The 13,666-nt window shown below is 52.8% G+C and overlaps 1 protein-coding gene across 1 annotated transcript in view; it reads right to left on the minus strand.

Annotated features, from left to right (window-relative positions):
• The window catches only part of JPH3 (junctophilin 3), an 83,625-nt gene extending 81,087 nt beyond the window's left edge, over positions 1–2,538 (minus strand). Inside the window, exon 1 of the mRNA XM_082606022.1 lies at positions 1,746–2,538. Within this exon, the coding sequence (XP_082462148.1) occupies positions 1,746–2,127 (382 nt within the window). The 5' untranslated portion in view covers positions 2,128–2,538. The remainder of the gene's footprint in view (positions 1–1,745) is intronic.
• Between the last annotated feature and the right edge of the window lie 11,128 nt (positions 2,539–13,666).

Below are 13,666 nucleotides of genomic sequence, written 5' to 3' on the forward strand. Positions count from 1 at the left end.
TCAGAGTAGGCACTCCATAGATGCCTGTGGAACGGAGCATGGAATTCTGTGGGCCACTGAAGATTGCTGGGGAAGGTGGGCCGACTGGGGTGCTGGACCTCACTCTCAGACACTCTGCTGAGCTCCAGAGGGACCGGGGCTCTTCTCCTCCCAGGCTCCAGTCTCTAGGTGCAGGCACAGCTGGGAGCACCTCTGGAGGGACGGATCTGCCTAACGGCCAGACCAGAGCCCCTGGGTGACGACGGTCCCCGGGTTCCCAAAGTGCCTAGCTGGGAGCGCCAAGCTGCTCAGCCGCCCACCTCAGCCACCCACATCTGCGCCTGGGCCTCGCCATGCCTGCAAGGGCGCGCGGGCGCGCGCGGCCTAGAACCCAGGGAGGGCCGTCTGCTCAGCCTGCCCCAGCGCCCCAGGGTCAGGGAAGCTCTCCAACCCACTCCGGGAAAACAACAACAGCACAGAAGAGGCCGCCTGGGACGGGGCGCCACGGCTTCGACAGGCAAGAGCGTTATATAAGTAACCGCCCCCCACGCCTCCTCCCCTCGGGGGAATAACGAACCCTGCCTCTAGGCTGTATAAGCCAAAATAATAATTACTCTCCAGCCCTCCGTCACTTGTGGATGTATGTGGCCGGGGAGCAGGTGTTTAACTTGGAGGCAGCGAGCAGGAGACCACACGTACGCTCGTGATTTCTGTGCCGAAGCACCCAAGTCCCCGCTGGGCCCCACTCCTTTCCCAGGCATGCATGCCTGAAAAATTACCGGGGAGGCATGGAGCCACTTCTGGGGATGAGCTCCTAGGTGGGGGAGGGAGCCTCTGGAGAGCAGCAGGCTTGTTTGGGGTCTGGCTTCCAGAAACAGTAAGTGCTCCAGGCCTCTCAGATGCCCCGAGGAGTGGACACCGGACTGTCTGGGACGGGGGAGGGGGGCACAGCCGCAAAGCTGGCCAGGGCTCCCTGCACAGAAACCATCTTACAGCCGCGGCGGCGGGTGGGCAGGCGGGCAGCACTCTGGCTTCCAGCCGGGAATGTGGTGGCATCTTAGAATGAAGGCTCAGAGCATCCCTAAACTAATGGTGAAAACGATTCAGCCGCTGGAAGGCGAGCTTCCTGGGCTCGCGCTAAACAGATGGGCCTCCCTCCCTCCTCCCCTCAGCAGCCTGCTCCGGCAGTACTAGCCCGCGTCCAACCACCTAGAAGTTTATTGCCTTGTTGTGATGGTTTGGGTTCGCAGCCCCCGCCTCTAGCTCTCCCAGCCACTCTCTTTCCATTGGCTTGGGTTGATCAGGACTAAGGGAGGCCCGTCGGCGCCGCAGGAAAACAAGCAGCAGAGCTGGGGCCTGACTCCAGGAGGCCGACACCCAGGGAGCTTTGCCAACAAGGGGAGGGGGCCCTCTCTCAGCCCCCCTGCGCCCTTGCTGGGTACCGGAGGAGGCCGCGGGCCCAGTCTGGCCTTTCCGGCCTGCTCTTGGACGATGCACTGACACTCTGCTCATCTCCGCGGCTCCCGGGCCTGGCACTGCTCCTGCAAAGCCCCCAACACCCTTCAGCTAGCACAGGGGCACTGTCCCCCGCCAGGCAGTGGGGCAACCTGTAGCCAAGGCCGCTGTGGTCTCCAGGGAGCCCCAGGAAATGCCCCAGGTGCCCACGGCCCTCTGGAGGGAAAAGCTGGACTTCCCCAGAGATAAACAGAAGAGGCAAGAGAAGAAGGTCCCTCCTCCGCCAGCCCCCGCGCGCCCGGCGCACCTACCTCCATCGGAGTAGGTCTCGGTGCCGTAGCCGTCCTGCAGCCCGTTGCTCCAGGTCCCTTCGTACTTGGCCCCGTTGCCCGTGCACTCCCGCACCCCGTAGCGCCCCTTAAATCCGTGCGTCCACTCGCCCTTGTACACCCACTTCCCTTTGCTCTCCAGGCCGATGCCGTGGCGCTTGCCCTGCGCCCAAGTGCCTTGGTACGTGTTGCCGCTGGGCCAGGTGTAGACGCCCAGTACCTCGAAGCCGTGGCTCCACGAGCCGGTGTATTCGCCTTGGCCCTTGGGGCCGGTGCAGACGCCATGGCCGTGCGCCTTGCCGTCCTCCCAGCCTCCACAGTAGGACCCTCCATCGTCAAAATTAAACCTACCCCCACTGGACATGCATGTAACTCGGTTTGCAAATCCCGCAAACGGTGAAAAAAAAAAAAAAGGCGATCAACAAACCGGAGTCTTGGTTGGCTGGCTGGCTGGCTGGCTGGTTTTGTTTTGCTTTTTTTTTTTTTTTTCTAAAGGAAGAATGGAGAAAGCAAAAAACACAGCGAGCAGGTCCCGGTCGGCGGGCGGCCGCGGCGCCGGCTTCGGTGGAATTTAAGTCAATTGCGGGCGATTATTCATTTTCGAGCTGCGCCGCGGAGCCTGACCAGCGTCTCGCGCTCCCGCTGGAGACAGGACCGGAGGGGAGGAGGGCGGGGGAGGGGAGGGGAGGGGAGGGGAGGGGGAGGGAGGGGGCAGGAGCAGGAGCGTCTGGTGCAAACGGCTCCACCTCAGCTGCAAGTGCCCCTCGGAGGCGAGCCCGCCGGGCTGGCCGCGCAGGCCGGGCGGGGACAGCGGAGCTCAGGCCTGGGGCGCAGTCCCCCACCTGCGGCTGCCGCGCTGCGGGCGCCCGAGGGCGGCGGCGGGGCCCGCGGGCGGCGGCGGCACGGGCGGCGGCGCGGGCGGCTGCACCATATTGGGGGCCGCGGACCGGGCCGGGCGGCGGCGGCAGCAGCAATGCGGCTGGTCGGGCGGCGGCGGCGGCGGCGGCGGGCGGCGGGCGGCGGGCGGCGGGCGGCGGGCGGCGGGCGGCGGGCGGCAGCGGCGGCGTGCGCTCCGGGGCCGACTCGCGCGCTCGGGCCGGCGCGGCGCGCGCCCGCAGCCCGCGCCCCGCCCGCCCGCGCGCCCCCGCACCCCGCCGCCCGCGCGCCCCCGCCCAGACCCCCGCCCCGCACCCCGCCCCCGGCGCGCCGGCTGCCTGGAGAGGGGAGCTGCTCCGCCTGGTCTAGGGCGCGTGGCGCAGGCGGAGGCCCCAGGCGCCCCGCCCGCCCGCCTTCCCCTCTTGCTCCGGCCGGCCTGGAAATAGGGGTCCAGCCGGGGCACCCCAGCCCCCCCTTTCCCGGGACTTGTATTTAAAGGGACAGGAACTGCGTAACGGGAAGGCGCCCAGCACCCAGGGCGCTCTCTGCCCCTTCCCGGGAGCTGCGAGGTGAAGCCCTGCACAGCAGGCCCAGGGCGGGCCGGGGCGCCACGCATGTTTCGGTTCCCCCACCCCGAGCCTCGCCCCTCGCGCCCGGTTCCCGCCTGCGACGCCTGGCCCTGACTTGACTGAAGAGGCTTTTGGCGGACCACAGGTGGTTTTCTCTACGACAAATGATCCGTCCTTTTTCTTTAGGGGCAGTTCGGGTCCACACTTGGGGGAAGGGTGATGCTTGCCTTAGAAAACTGGTATTTGGAGATTAGCCCCGCCCCATAAATTAAGAGAAAGTCCGGCTACACGCACATACCTTGGAGTAAAGACACCCAAATTCCGTCCCTCCCCCGCGCCCTGGCCAACAGGTAGCCCCCATCCCAGGATTGGTTGTGCTTTGGGGGAGCAAAGTGGGGTCGCCACTCGGGCGTTATTAGGTCTCTCTCCACACATACTCCCACCCCCCACCCCCAAGAGATGGTGTCTGATTCCTGGATCCGAGTATCCTGGGACCAATTTGAAATGCATTTCCTGGCCCATAAATCCGTAGGCAGGAGCCCGAGTTCCCAGCTCTCCCGGAAAGTGTTGGGCAAATGGAGACTGCACAGGGTTGGGGCTCATTGGAGTGCAGGGGGGGGACTCGGGCCAAGCAGAGTCAGGAATTGCAAGACAGGCCTTGGAGCTGAGATTTAGGACGCCAAAAGAGCTCCACTTTGAAGTCTCCACTAGCCAGGGGCCCTGCTCACACCGCCTGCCAGCACTGTTCCCACCTTTGGCCAAACCGGCTCTCACTGGAAAACTAGCCCTTCCTCCTTCTCCCAGAGTTCACGCTCAACTTCTTGTCTTGACCTGAGCACCAAAGCCCCGTCCCTAAAGGGCCACCAGCCTGCAGGGCAGTCCTCTCTTTACCACCTCCCTGCAGGGGGACAATTAGGGAGTTTTCAGTTTTGCTTTGTGACTTTGCGGTTACAGTGATTCAGTGCACCTTCTAGGTGGCGCCTCCCTGTGCTCTCTGGAAGGCTTTTCTAAACAACTAGGGGTGGAATTCTTGTGTAGAGCACATCTTGGACTTAATGGAAGTTGCCAAATGGCTCTCCGGAACACCTGGAGCAATTTCCTTCTCACGCTGCAGTGCACTGCACTTCTGGTTCTCCACTTTCTGGCTAGGTCTGCATTTATTTTATTTTGTCTCTCTAAATGGATATAAAATAGTATCTCACGGCTGTTCGGTGTAAATGAAAAATTAGGTATCATGAATGTGTAAGGGAAAGGGCTGCAGACTTTCCTCAAGATTCAGATTCAAATCCTGCCTCCATGGCCCAGCAGCTGTGTGGCTTTGGGCAATTCCCATCAGGTCGCTGTGAGAACTCAGCTCAGCTGAGCGCCAGGTGCCTGGTAGGTGCTCAAGAAGTGGGAAGTGGTGTTATTAGAAGCCCAGCCCCCAGCAAAGGTCACGGCTTTCTACATGGGATGCCCAGCCTTCAGCCTGCTTCCCTCAACACTGATGACATAAAATTGCCATTTCTCTTGGACAGTCTGCACTTTCTTTCGTTTTATTTCCAAGCTCTCTTTTGCTGATTCAGCAGCCTGTCCTCACACAAGCAGTGGATTGCAACTGAGATTTCGGTGGGAAATGGTGATTGGTTCCGAGCAATTACTGGTCAGCACCTTCTACCTCTGGCTAATGCATACCCTTCCCCCAGGCAATTCCAAACTCGCCCCCCCATGACCCTCCCTCCTCTCAGATTAGCTCCAACAGTGACAGACTCTCTTCCCTGAAATGCAGATATTAGAGGCATTCATTTTGTGCAATTTGGAAATCATTCTCCCATAAAGTAGGGCTGACGGTATTGATTTCATTTTGGAGGAAACTGTCCAAGGCTATAAACATAGTACCACCCAGCAATCTCAAAACACAAACCAGGGAGAAAGAACAAAAAGCCAGACCACCATGAGGAATTTCATGGTTCTGTGCACCAGGCTCTGGGGTGAACAGCTCACGTTAGTGACTCCACGGGCTACTCCTCAGGTGACCTGGGCTTCCACAAAGACCAGGTTAGGGGCCTCCCTGGTGGCGCAGTGGTTGAGAGTCCGCCTGCCGATGCAGGGGATACGGGTTCGTGCCCCGGTCTGGAAGGATCCCATATGCCGCGGAGCGGCTGGGCCCGTGAGCCATGGCCGCTGGGCCTGCGCGTCCGGAGCCTGTGCTCCGCAACGGGGGAGGCCACAACAGTGAGAGGCCCGCATACCGCAAAAAAAAAAAAAAAAAAAAAAAAAAGACCAGGTTAAAGCCCGCTCTGGGAAGTGCCTGGCCAAAGGGAAGATATTGATTGAGCAGGATTCCAGCCCAAGCTGTCTGCTTTGCCAGCCTCCTGGGTGTGCATTGCCATTTCCCATGCCCACTCCCTCTTCCTGGGACCTGGAAGTTTTCCGGTTTCAGCTCCAGAAAGGCTTCCTGTTTTCCCTATATAAAGAACGCCTCCCTCTCACCTCCACAGAAGCCCATGTGTTTCCTTCAGAGACCTGAGCTGCAATCTATAGTTTCCCGTTTGTCTCCTTGAATGTGCCTGTGTTTACCCTACACAGTGAGACATCTGCATCGGGAGCTCCCTTTCTTCATGTTCTCTTATAACGTGATACTGACGCTCCATCTGCTGGGAGGTGGGCCGGCTGGTGAGTATAGCAGAAGTGGCACAATGTGATTTCGAAGGTTAGGGTGTAAACGGTGACACAGCTTCTGCCTCATGCTCTTGAGATCTGGGAGCATGGGCCCATCTCACCATGCTGTCAGGAAGCCCAAGCAGCCCGTGAAGAGCTTCACCAAGAGGGAAATGGGCCCTCCAGCCCTCAACCCCAGCTGGACTCCCAGCCAACAGCCAGCCCCAGTTGACAGCTCTGTAAGCACACCATTTTGCAAGTCAGTGCACCAGCTCCTGTCCGGCCACCCCAGCAAATGCCACATGGATCAGAGACCCCACCCACGGGGCTTTCCCCACCATGCCTTGTCATAATTCCAATTTTTCTTTTTCCTTTTTAAGGTGTAACTGACACACAACATTATACTAGTTTCAGATGTACAAACAATGATTTGATATTTGTATATATTGCAAGATGATCACCACAGTAAGTCTAATTAACATCCATCACCATACAGAGTTACAGAATTATTTTTTTCTTGCGATGAGAACATTTAAGATTTACTCTCTTAGGGCTTCCCTGGTGGCACAGTGGTTAAGAAGCCACCTGCCAATGCAGGGGACATGGGTTCAAGCCCTGGTCCGGGAAGATCCCATGTGCCACGGAGCAGCTAACCCCGTGCACCACAACTGCTGAGCCTGCGCTCTAGAGCCTGCGAGCCACAGCTACTGAGCCCACGTGCCACAACCACTGAGCCTGAGTGCCTCGAGCCCGCGAGCCACAACTACTGAGTCCGCGTGCCACAACTACTGAAGCCTGCGCGCCTAGAGCCCGTGCTCCACAACAAGAGAAATCACCACAATGAGAAGCCCGCTCACCGCAACCAAGAGTAGCCCCCACTCGCCGCAACTAGAGAAAGCCCGTGTGCAGCAACGAAGACCCAACGCAGCTAAAAATAAAATAAATTTATTTAAAAAAAAAAGATCTGCTCTCTTAGCAGCTTTGAAATCTGCAACACAGTACTGTTAACTAAAGTCACCATGCTGTGCATTACATCCTGTGACTTATTTACTTTATAAGTGGAAGTTTGTACCTTTTGACCCCCTTCACCCATTTTGCCTACCCCCCTCCCCTGCAACCTCCAGTCCAACCTGTTCTCTGTATCTGTGGGCTTTTTTTTTTTTAGATTCCACAAGTAAGGGAGATGAAATTATATGTGTCTTTCTCTGTCTGACTTATTTCACTTAGCAGAATGCCCTCAAGATCCATCGAGGTTGTTGCAAATGGCAGGATTTCATTCATTTTTATGGCTGAATGTTACTCCATTATTTCTATATCTGTCTCATTTTCTTTATTCACTCGTCCAGCAACGGACACTTAGGTTGTTTCCATCATAATTTCAATTTCTGAACAAAATAGATGATTATTGCTTTGTGAAGCCAGGCAGAGGTCATGTCAACTACAGCTCAGGGGCCACTGCCTGTTTTTATAAACAAAGTTTGATTGGAACACACCATGCCCATTTATTACACATGGCTACAGCTGCTTTTACACTCAATGGTAGAGTTGAATAATTTGGACAGAAACCACACGGCCATAAAGCCTAAAATATTTACCATCTTGCACTTTACAGAAAAAGTTTGCCAAGCCCTGTGTATTAGTCTGTTGAGGCTGCCATTACAGAATAACAGAGACTGAGTGGCTTACACAACGAAAATTTATTTTCTGGAGGCTGGAAGTCCTAGATCATGGTGCCAGCATGGTCAGGTTCTAGAGAGGGCCCCTTCCTGACTTGCAGATGGCTGCCTTCTCATGGGTCCTCACATAGCAGACAGAGAGAGAGCAAGAAGGAGAGGGGCTTCCCTGGTGGCGCAGTGGTTGAGAGTCCGCCTGCCGATGCAGGGGACACGGGTTCGTGCTTCGGTCTGGGAAGATCCTACATGCTGCGGAGCGGCTGGGCCCGTGAGCCATGGCCGCTGAGTCTGCGCGTCCGGAGCCTGTGCTCCGCAACGGGAGAGGCCGCAACAGTGAGAGGCCCGCGTACCGCAAAAAAAAAAAAAAAAAAAAAAAAAAAAAAAAAAAGGAGAAAGAGAGAGAGCTCTCTGGTGTCTTTTCTTATAAGAACACTAATCCTAAGGGATCAGAGCCCCATCCTTATGACCTCATTTAACTTTAATTACTTCATTAGAGGCCCTGTCTACAAATACAGCCACACTGGGGGGTAGGGCTTCAATATATGAACTGGGGGGGAAACAAATGTTCAGTCCATAATAGCCTGTTTTATGCCACTAAATTTGGGGGACATTTGTTACACAGCAGTAGCAACCAGAATGGACTGCATGCTTCATGCAGATAGAGCCACATCTGTGTTGCTCACTCTCATGCCCCCCAAGCTGGAACACAGTCAGTGTACGGTACATTTTTGTTGCATGAATATGCTGACCCAAGAGTTAGTATTAAGTAGGGTGATGAGAGGGACAAATACCCTATCAGGTATTGGGGAACCTGGATTCTGGTCTCAGTTCTGACACTAACTTGTGTGACACTGGGCAAGTCTCCCAGAGCTTCCTGAGGCCGAGTGGCTTTACCTATAAAGTGGGGAGCAAGATGGTTTCCCTGGTCCCTTGGCTCTCAGGCTGTAGGACTTCCCTTAGCAGTCCCCACCTACTCTTCCTACACTTCAGCGTGACCCTGCCCTGCTGTGCCATGGATTACTTATCAGGACTGTGGCCGTAGCAAGCATTGAGCAAACCTCTTCAGAAGGGCTTATCTTTTTAGGGTCACCCAGGCCAGCTTCCAGGGCTTGATCTCTCCACCCCAAAACTGGCCCCACTACACAAACTCATGCAAATATGGGAATTCTGCCTGGCTACAGCTCCAGGAGCAGCTGTTAAGACAGGCATCCGTGATCTCATCTGCGTAGTCCCCTTTGCTGCCGGGGTGTGAAAACCAGCTCAGCTGTTTCCTCGCTGGGAGGCCATTATGGGATGGCTCTGTGCCTCTCTCTCTTCATCTGTAAAATGGCACCAACACCTGTTCCTATTTTGTAGGGTTGGGGCAAAGAGTAAATGACTCAACCCAGGTAAGTAAGGTGTTTGTACGGTCCCCACCGCCTCATTGGTCCTCAATAACTCATAACTGTTATTATTATTATTCCTGCCCCTTTCCAGGGATAATTTTCCCAGAAATGAGGATGATCTTGGTACGGGAGCTGCCTCTGCCCCGAGGGGGTGGAGAGGTGCTGGAGGCCCCCGTGTCCTCCCCGTCCCATTCTCTCCTCCCAAACCACTATCACTCATCTTCCAGTTGTAACTCTCCGCCTGTCCCTGCTCAGGACCCAGAGAAGAGAATTGCTTGGAGGTGCCCATGAGGGTCTACACCTTGAGACTGTCCTAGACTCTTGATTCTCCCCAAACCAGAGGCAGGGAAAGATGTCAGCCCTGGATGGGAGCACAGTGAGGAGTAGACAGGATTCTTGGATGTCCTTGGCCGATTTCTCTGTTGCCAGGACCCTGAGCACGTGATTTCATCTAATTCCTGGCAGTATCCTTTGGGGTCCAGACTGTGACCATCACTTCCTCCTTAAAGATGGGGAAACTGAGGCTCAAGCAGGTAAAGTGAGTGACCCGAGGCCACATATGGCTAGCAAGTATCAGCTCCAGAAAGGCAAGGAGGGGACTTCCCTGGTGGCCCAGTGGTAAAGAATCTGCCTTCCAATTCAGGGGACCCACGTTCGATCCCTGGTCAGGGAACTAAGATCCCACATGCCGCAGGGCAACTAAGCCTGCGCGCCACAACTACTGAGCCCATGTGCCTTGACTAGAGAGCCCGTGTGCTGCGAACTACAGAGCCCATGTGCCCTGGAGCCCGCGAGCCACAACTAGAGAGAGAAAACCCGCACGCCACAACTAGAGAGAAGCCCGCATGCTGCAACGAAGATCCAACACAGCCAAAAATAATAAATAAATAAATAAATAAATTATTTTTAAAGAAACGAAAGGCAAGGAGAACTCTTTGAGGCATCTCACTCCTGGGCTGCTCTGGGATGCTGGCACCCAGCCTTCAGGGCAAGCATCCCATCCCCAGGGGTTGATCTGTGTGGAGATGATAACAAAGGAATCCTTTGTTTTTGATTAATTGCTGACCAGCTCCAGGGTCAAAAGTCTGCTCAGGAGAAAAGTTGAGAACTTAATCTGAGCTTTGAAACGCTACCCTAAGACACCCTGCTGAGTGCTTCTTCTCTTCACCCTGTGGCTGCAAGGCCCACATCTTAGTCCCAGGAAATGCTGGTCCCCAGGTCACAGATAAGGCCCTGAGGCAGAGAACAGATAAGCAATTTGCCTAAGATAGGCAAGTAAATCCTGTAGGAGGTGGTTCTCCAAGCTTGACACTCCAAGTTCAAGTGTTTCCAGACTCATTCAAACTATCCTCTCTGCCAGGAGTGTCAGGAACCCTCATCCTTGACCATCCCTCGTTAGGACGGCCAGTGGGTGCTTGCTGCAAGCTGGGCTCAGTGCCCTGAAACCCCCAAGCCACATCAGCCCCTAAATGGTGCCACTTCACGGATAAGGAAAGTCTCGGGCACATGAGCTAACCTGCCCGTGAGTGGCAGAGTCTAGATGCGGAGCGAGCACGCGGGCCCCCCTCCTCCCTGCTGTCCGGCAACATCCCCGCCATCCTTCTCCCTAAACTACCTTCTCCCGCTCACTGCTGGGATCACACCATCAGGAGCTGGCAGCAAGAGCAGCAGCAATGGTACCCTGATGCGAGGTGGCCGCTCTGCTCTGCCCGGTACCCACCCCTCACGGTAACAAGATACATGCACCACGTGGTTCAAGATACAGGGTGTCTCCCTGAGCACCTCCCACCCATCGCCCCTCCACCCACTGCAGGGAACAGCTATTCTGAACGGTAGCACCACAGATTCGTTTTGCTTCACCTTGGAACTTCATGTTAATGGGATCACACGTGTGTGTATGGCTTCTTTCACTCAAAGTTATGTCTCAGCTTCATCTGTTCTGTTACGTGCAACTGCACTTTGTTCTTTTCAGTGCTGTTACTGTTCCATTGCATGAATGTACTACAGTTTATTTCTCTGCGCTCCTGTTGATACACAGGCGTGTTGTTTCCAGTTTGGAGTTATTCTGAATACAGCTGGTATGAGCACTCCTGTGCGTCTTCTGGGGGGCACTCATTTCTCTTGGGTATACACCCAGGCGTGAACTTACTGGGACTAGAGAAGTACACAGTTGACCCTTGAACAACGAGGGGAGCAGGGGCACCCACCCTCCGTGCGGTCAAAAATTCACATATAACTTATAATCGGCCTCTGTATCCTCAGGTTCTCTGCATCCACGGATTCAGCCTACCACAGATCGTTTAGTACTGTAGTATTTACTCTAGAAAAAGATCCGTCTATTTTTAAGCGGACCCACACAGTTCAAACCTGTGTTGTTCAAGTGTCAAACGCCTTTAATTTTAGTCTTTAGTTTCCCAAAGTGGTTGAATCAGTTAGCATGCCCCCAGCAGAAGGAGCAGTAGCTCCACAGCATCACCAACACTTGGTAATGTCAGTCTTTTTAGTTTTAGCCATTCTAGTGAATGTGTAGTGGTATCTCATTATGATTTTAATGTGCATTTCTCAGAGAAACACTTTGTACATTAATTGGGCTTATGTTTCCCTTGTATTCACTATTTAATTTTTATTTTTGATGTTTATATCTATTATTATTTATTGTTTATATCTATTTTTACAGTTTCCTTCTGAGAATATCATATGCTACTGATTTTCTGTTTAGATCGCGAATGTAAAGTTTTCTTTGAAAATAAATCTATCCATGTTTTTTCAAAGGGGGAGATCTATTTAAAGAAAAATATTATGCAAACCACAGGCCATCAGGGTTAAGAATGTGCAATTTAGTGGAACAGAAGAGGATCTCTCCGATCTTAAAGACGGAGGCAAAATCAGGCTCTGGACAGAAACCAGAACCTGCCCCTCTCTTGTCCTGAGCCCCACTGTTTCTTCTGCTGTTTGCCCTGCGCTTCCGCTCCCCACAGACCAGCTTTCTCTGCTGCAGTGTGCTCTTCCCATCCCCTCTCAGTCCAACACCCTGGCAGTCAATAACCTGGACTCTCTGGATCCTGACTCCCTGGAGAGATTCAGCTTAGGTCAGCTAGAGTCAGGTGTCCATTCCTGACCCAATCAGCTGCGGTCAGGGAGTGGGGTCCTGCCTCGTGACAGCAAGAAGAAGACATGATTGGCATTTCTAGTGCAAGTTAGAGGAAGCAGATTCTGAGGCAAAAACTGGGATGTGTGTTCATGAAAAAAATGCTCAACATCGCTAATTATTAGAGAAATGCAAATCAAAATGCAAATCAAATCAAAATACAAATCAAAATCATCTCACTCCTGTCAGAATGGCCATCATCAAAAAGCCTAAATATACGAGAATTCCCTGGCAGTCCAGTGGTTAGGTTAGGACAGTGGTGGCCCAGGTTCAATCCCTAGTTGGGCAACTAAGATCCCACAAGTGGCGCAGCCAAAAAAAAAGTCTACAAATAATAAATGCTGGAGAGGGTGTGGAGAAAAGGCAACCCTCCTACACTGTTGGCAGGAATGTAAATTGGTACAGCCACTATGGAGAACAGTATGGAGGTTCCTTAAAAAACTAAAAGCAGAGTTGGCATATGATCCCATACTCCCACCCCTGGGCATATATCCAGAGAGAACTATAATTCAAAAAGATACATCTACCCCAATGTCCATTACAGCACTATCTACAATAGCCAAGACATTGAAGCAACCTAAATGTCCATCGACAGATGAATGTATAAAGAAGACGTGGTACATATATACAGTGGAATACTGCTCAGCCATAAAAAATAATGAAATAATGTCCTTTGCAGCAACATGGATGGACCTTGAGATTATCATACTAAGTGAAGTCAGACAGAGAAAGACAAATATTATATGATACCACTTATATGTGGAACCAAAAAAAAAAGATACAAATGAACTTATTTACAAAACAGAACCAGACCCACAGACATAGAAAACAAGCTTTATGGGGACCTCCCTGGTGGTCCAGTGGTTAAGACTCTGCGCTCCCAATGCAGGAGGCCCAGGCTCAACCCCTGGTCAGGGAACTAGATCCCGCACACCACAAGTAAAAGATCCTGTGTGCCAAAACTAAAGATCCCGCATGCTGCAACTGAGACCTGGCACAGCTAAATAAATAAATATTTTTTTAAAAAGAAAACAAGCTTATGGTTGCCAAAGTGGATGGGGTGGAGAGGGATAAGTGAGGAGGTTGGGATTAACACATACATACCACTACATATAAAATAGATAACCAACAAGGACCTACTGCATAACACAGGGAACTCTACATAATATTCTGTAATAACCTATAAGGGAAAAGAATCTGAAAAAGAATATATATTTATAATCTCAATCACTTTGCTGTACACCTAAAACTAACATGACATTGTAAATGAACCACACATAAATAAAATAAAAAAATAAAATAAATTGGGATGTGTGTTCTGTCAATGGGACAGATGATTTGAAATTGAGAATGAAAGAGCTTTGAAAAACGGCAGGTATAATTTTACTTCCTTATTTACCAAGATCTAGACCTACATATGACTCCAGAGGGCGCTGTCAGCGGGTCATTCAATTTCTAGATGAAGACGATTATGAAGAGAGTGCCAGAGGAATAGAGAAGGAAGAGAAGGATAAGGAAGAAGTGATTTGGATGGATTAGCAAGAAGGAAAAAGAGAGGCTGTGGTGGTGTAAGTGATGATGGTGGTGATGGTGATGATGGTGATGGTGATGA

This window comes from Mesoplodon mirus (genome assembly GCF_964341445.2).
Source record: "Mesoplodon mirus genome assembly, chromosome: 19".
NCBI lineage: Eukaryota > Metazoa > Chordata > Mammalia > Artiodactyla > Ziphiidae > Mesoplodon > Mesoplodon mirus.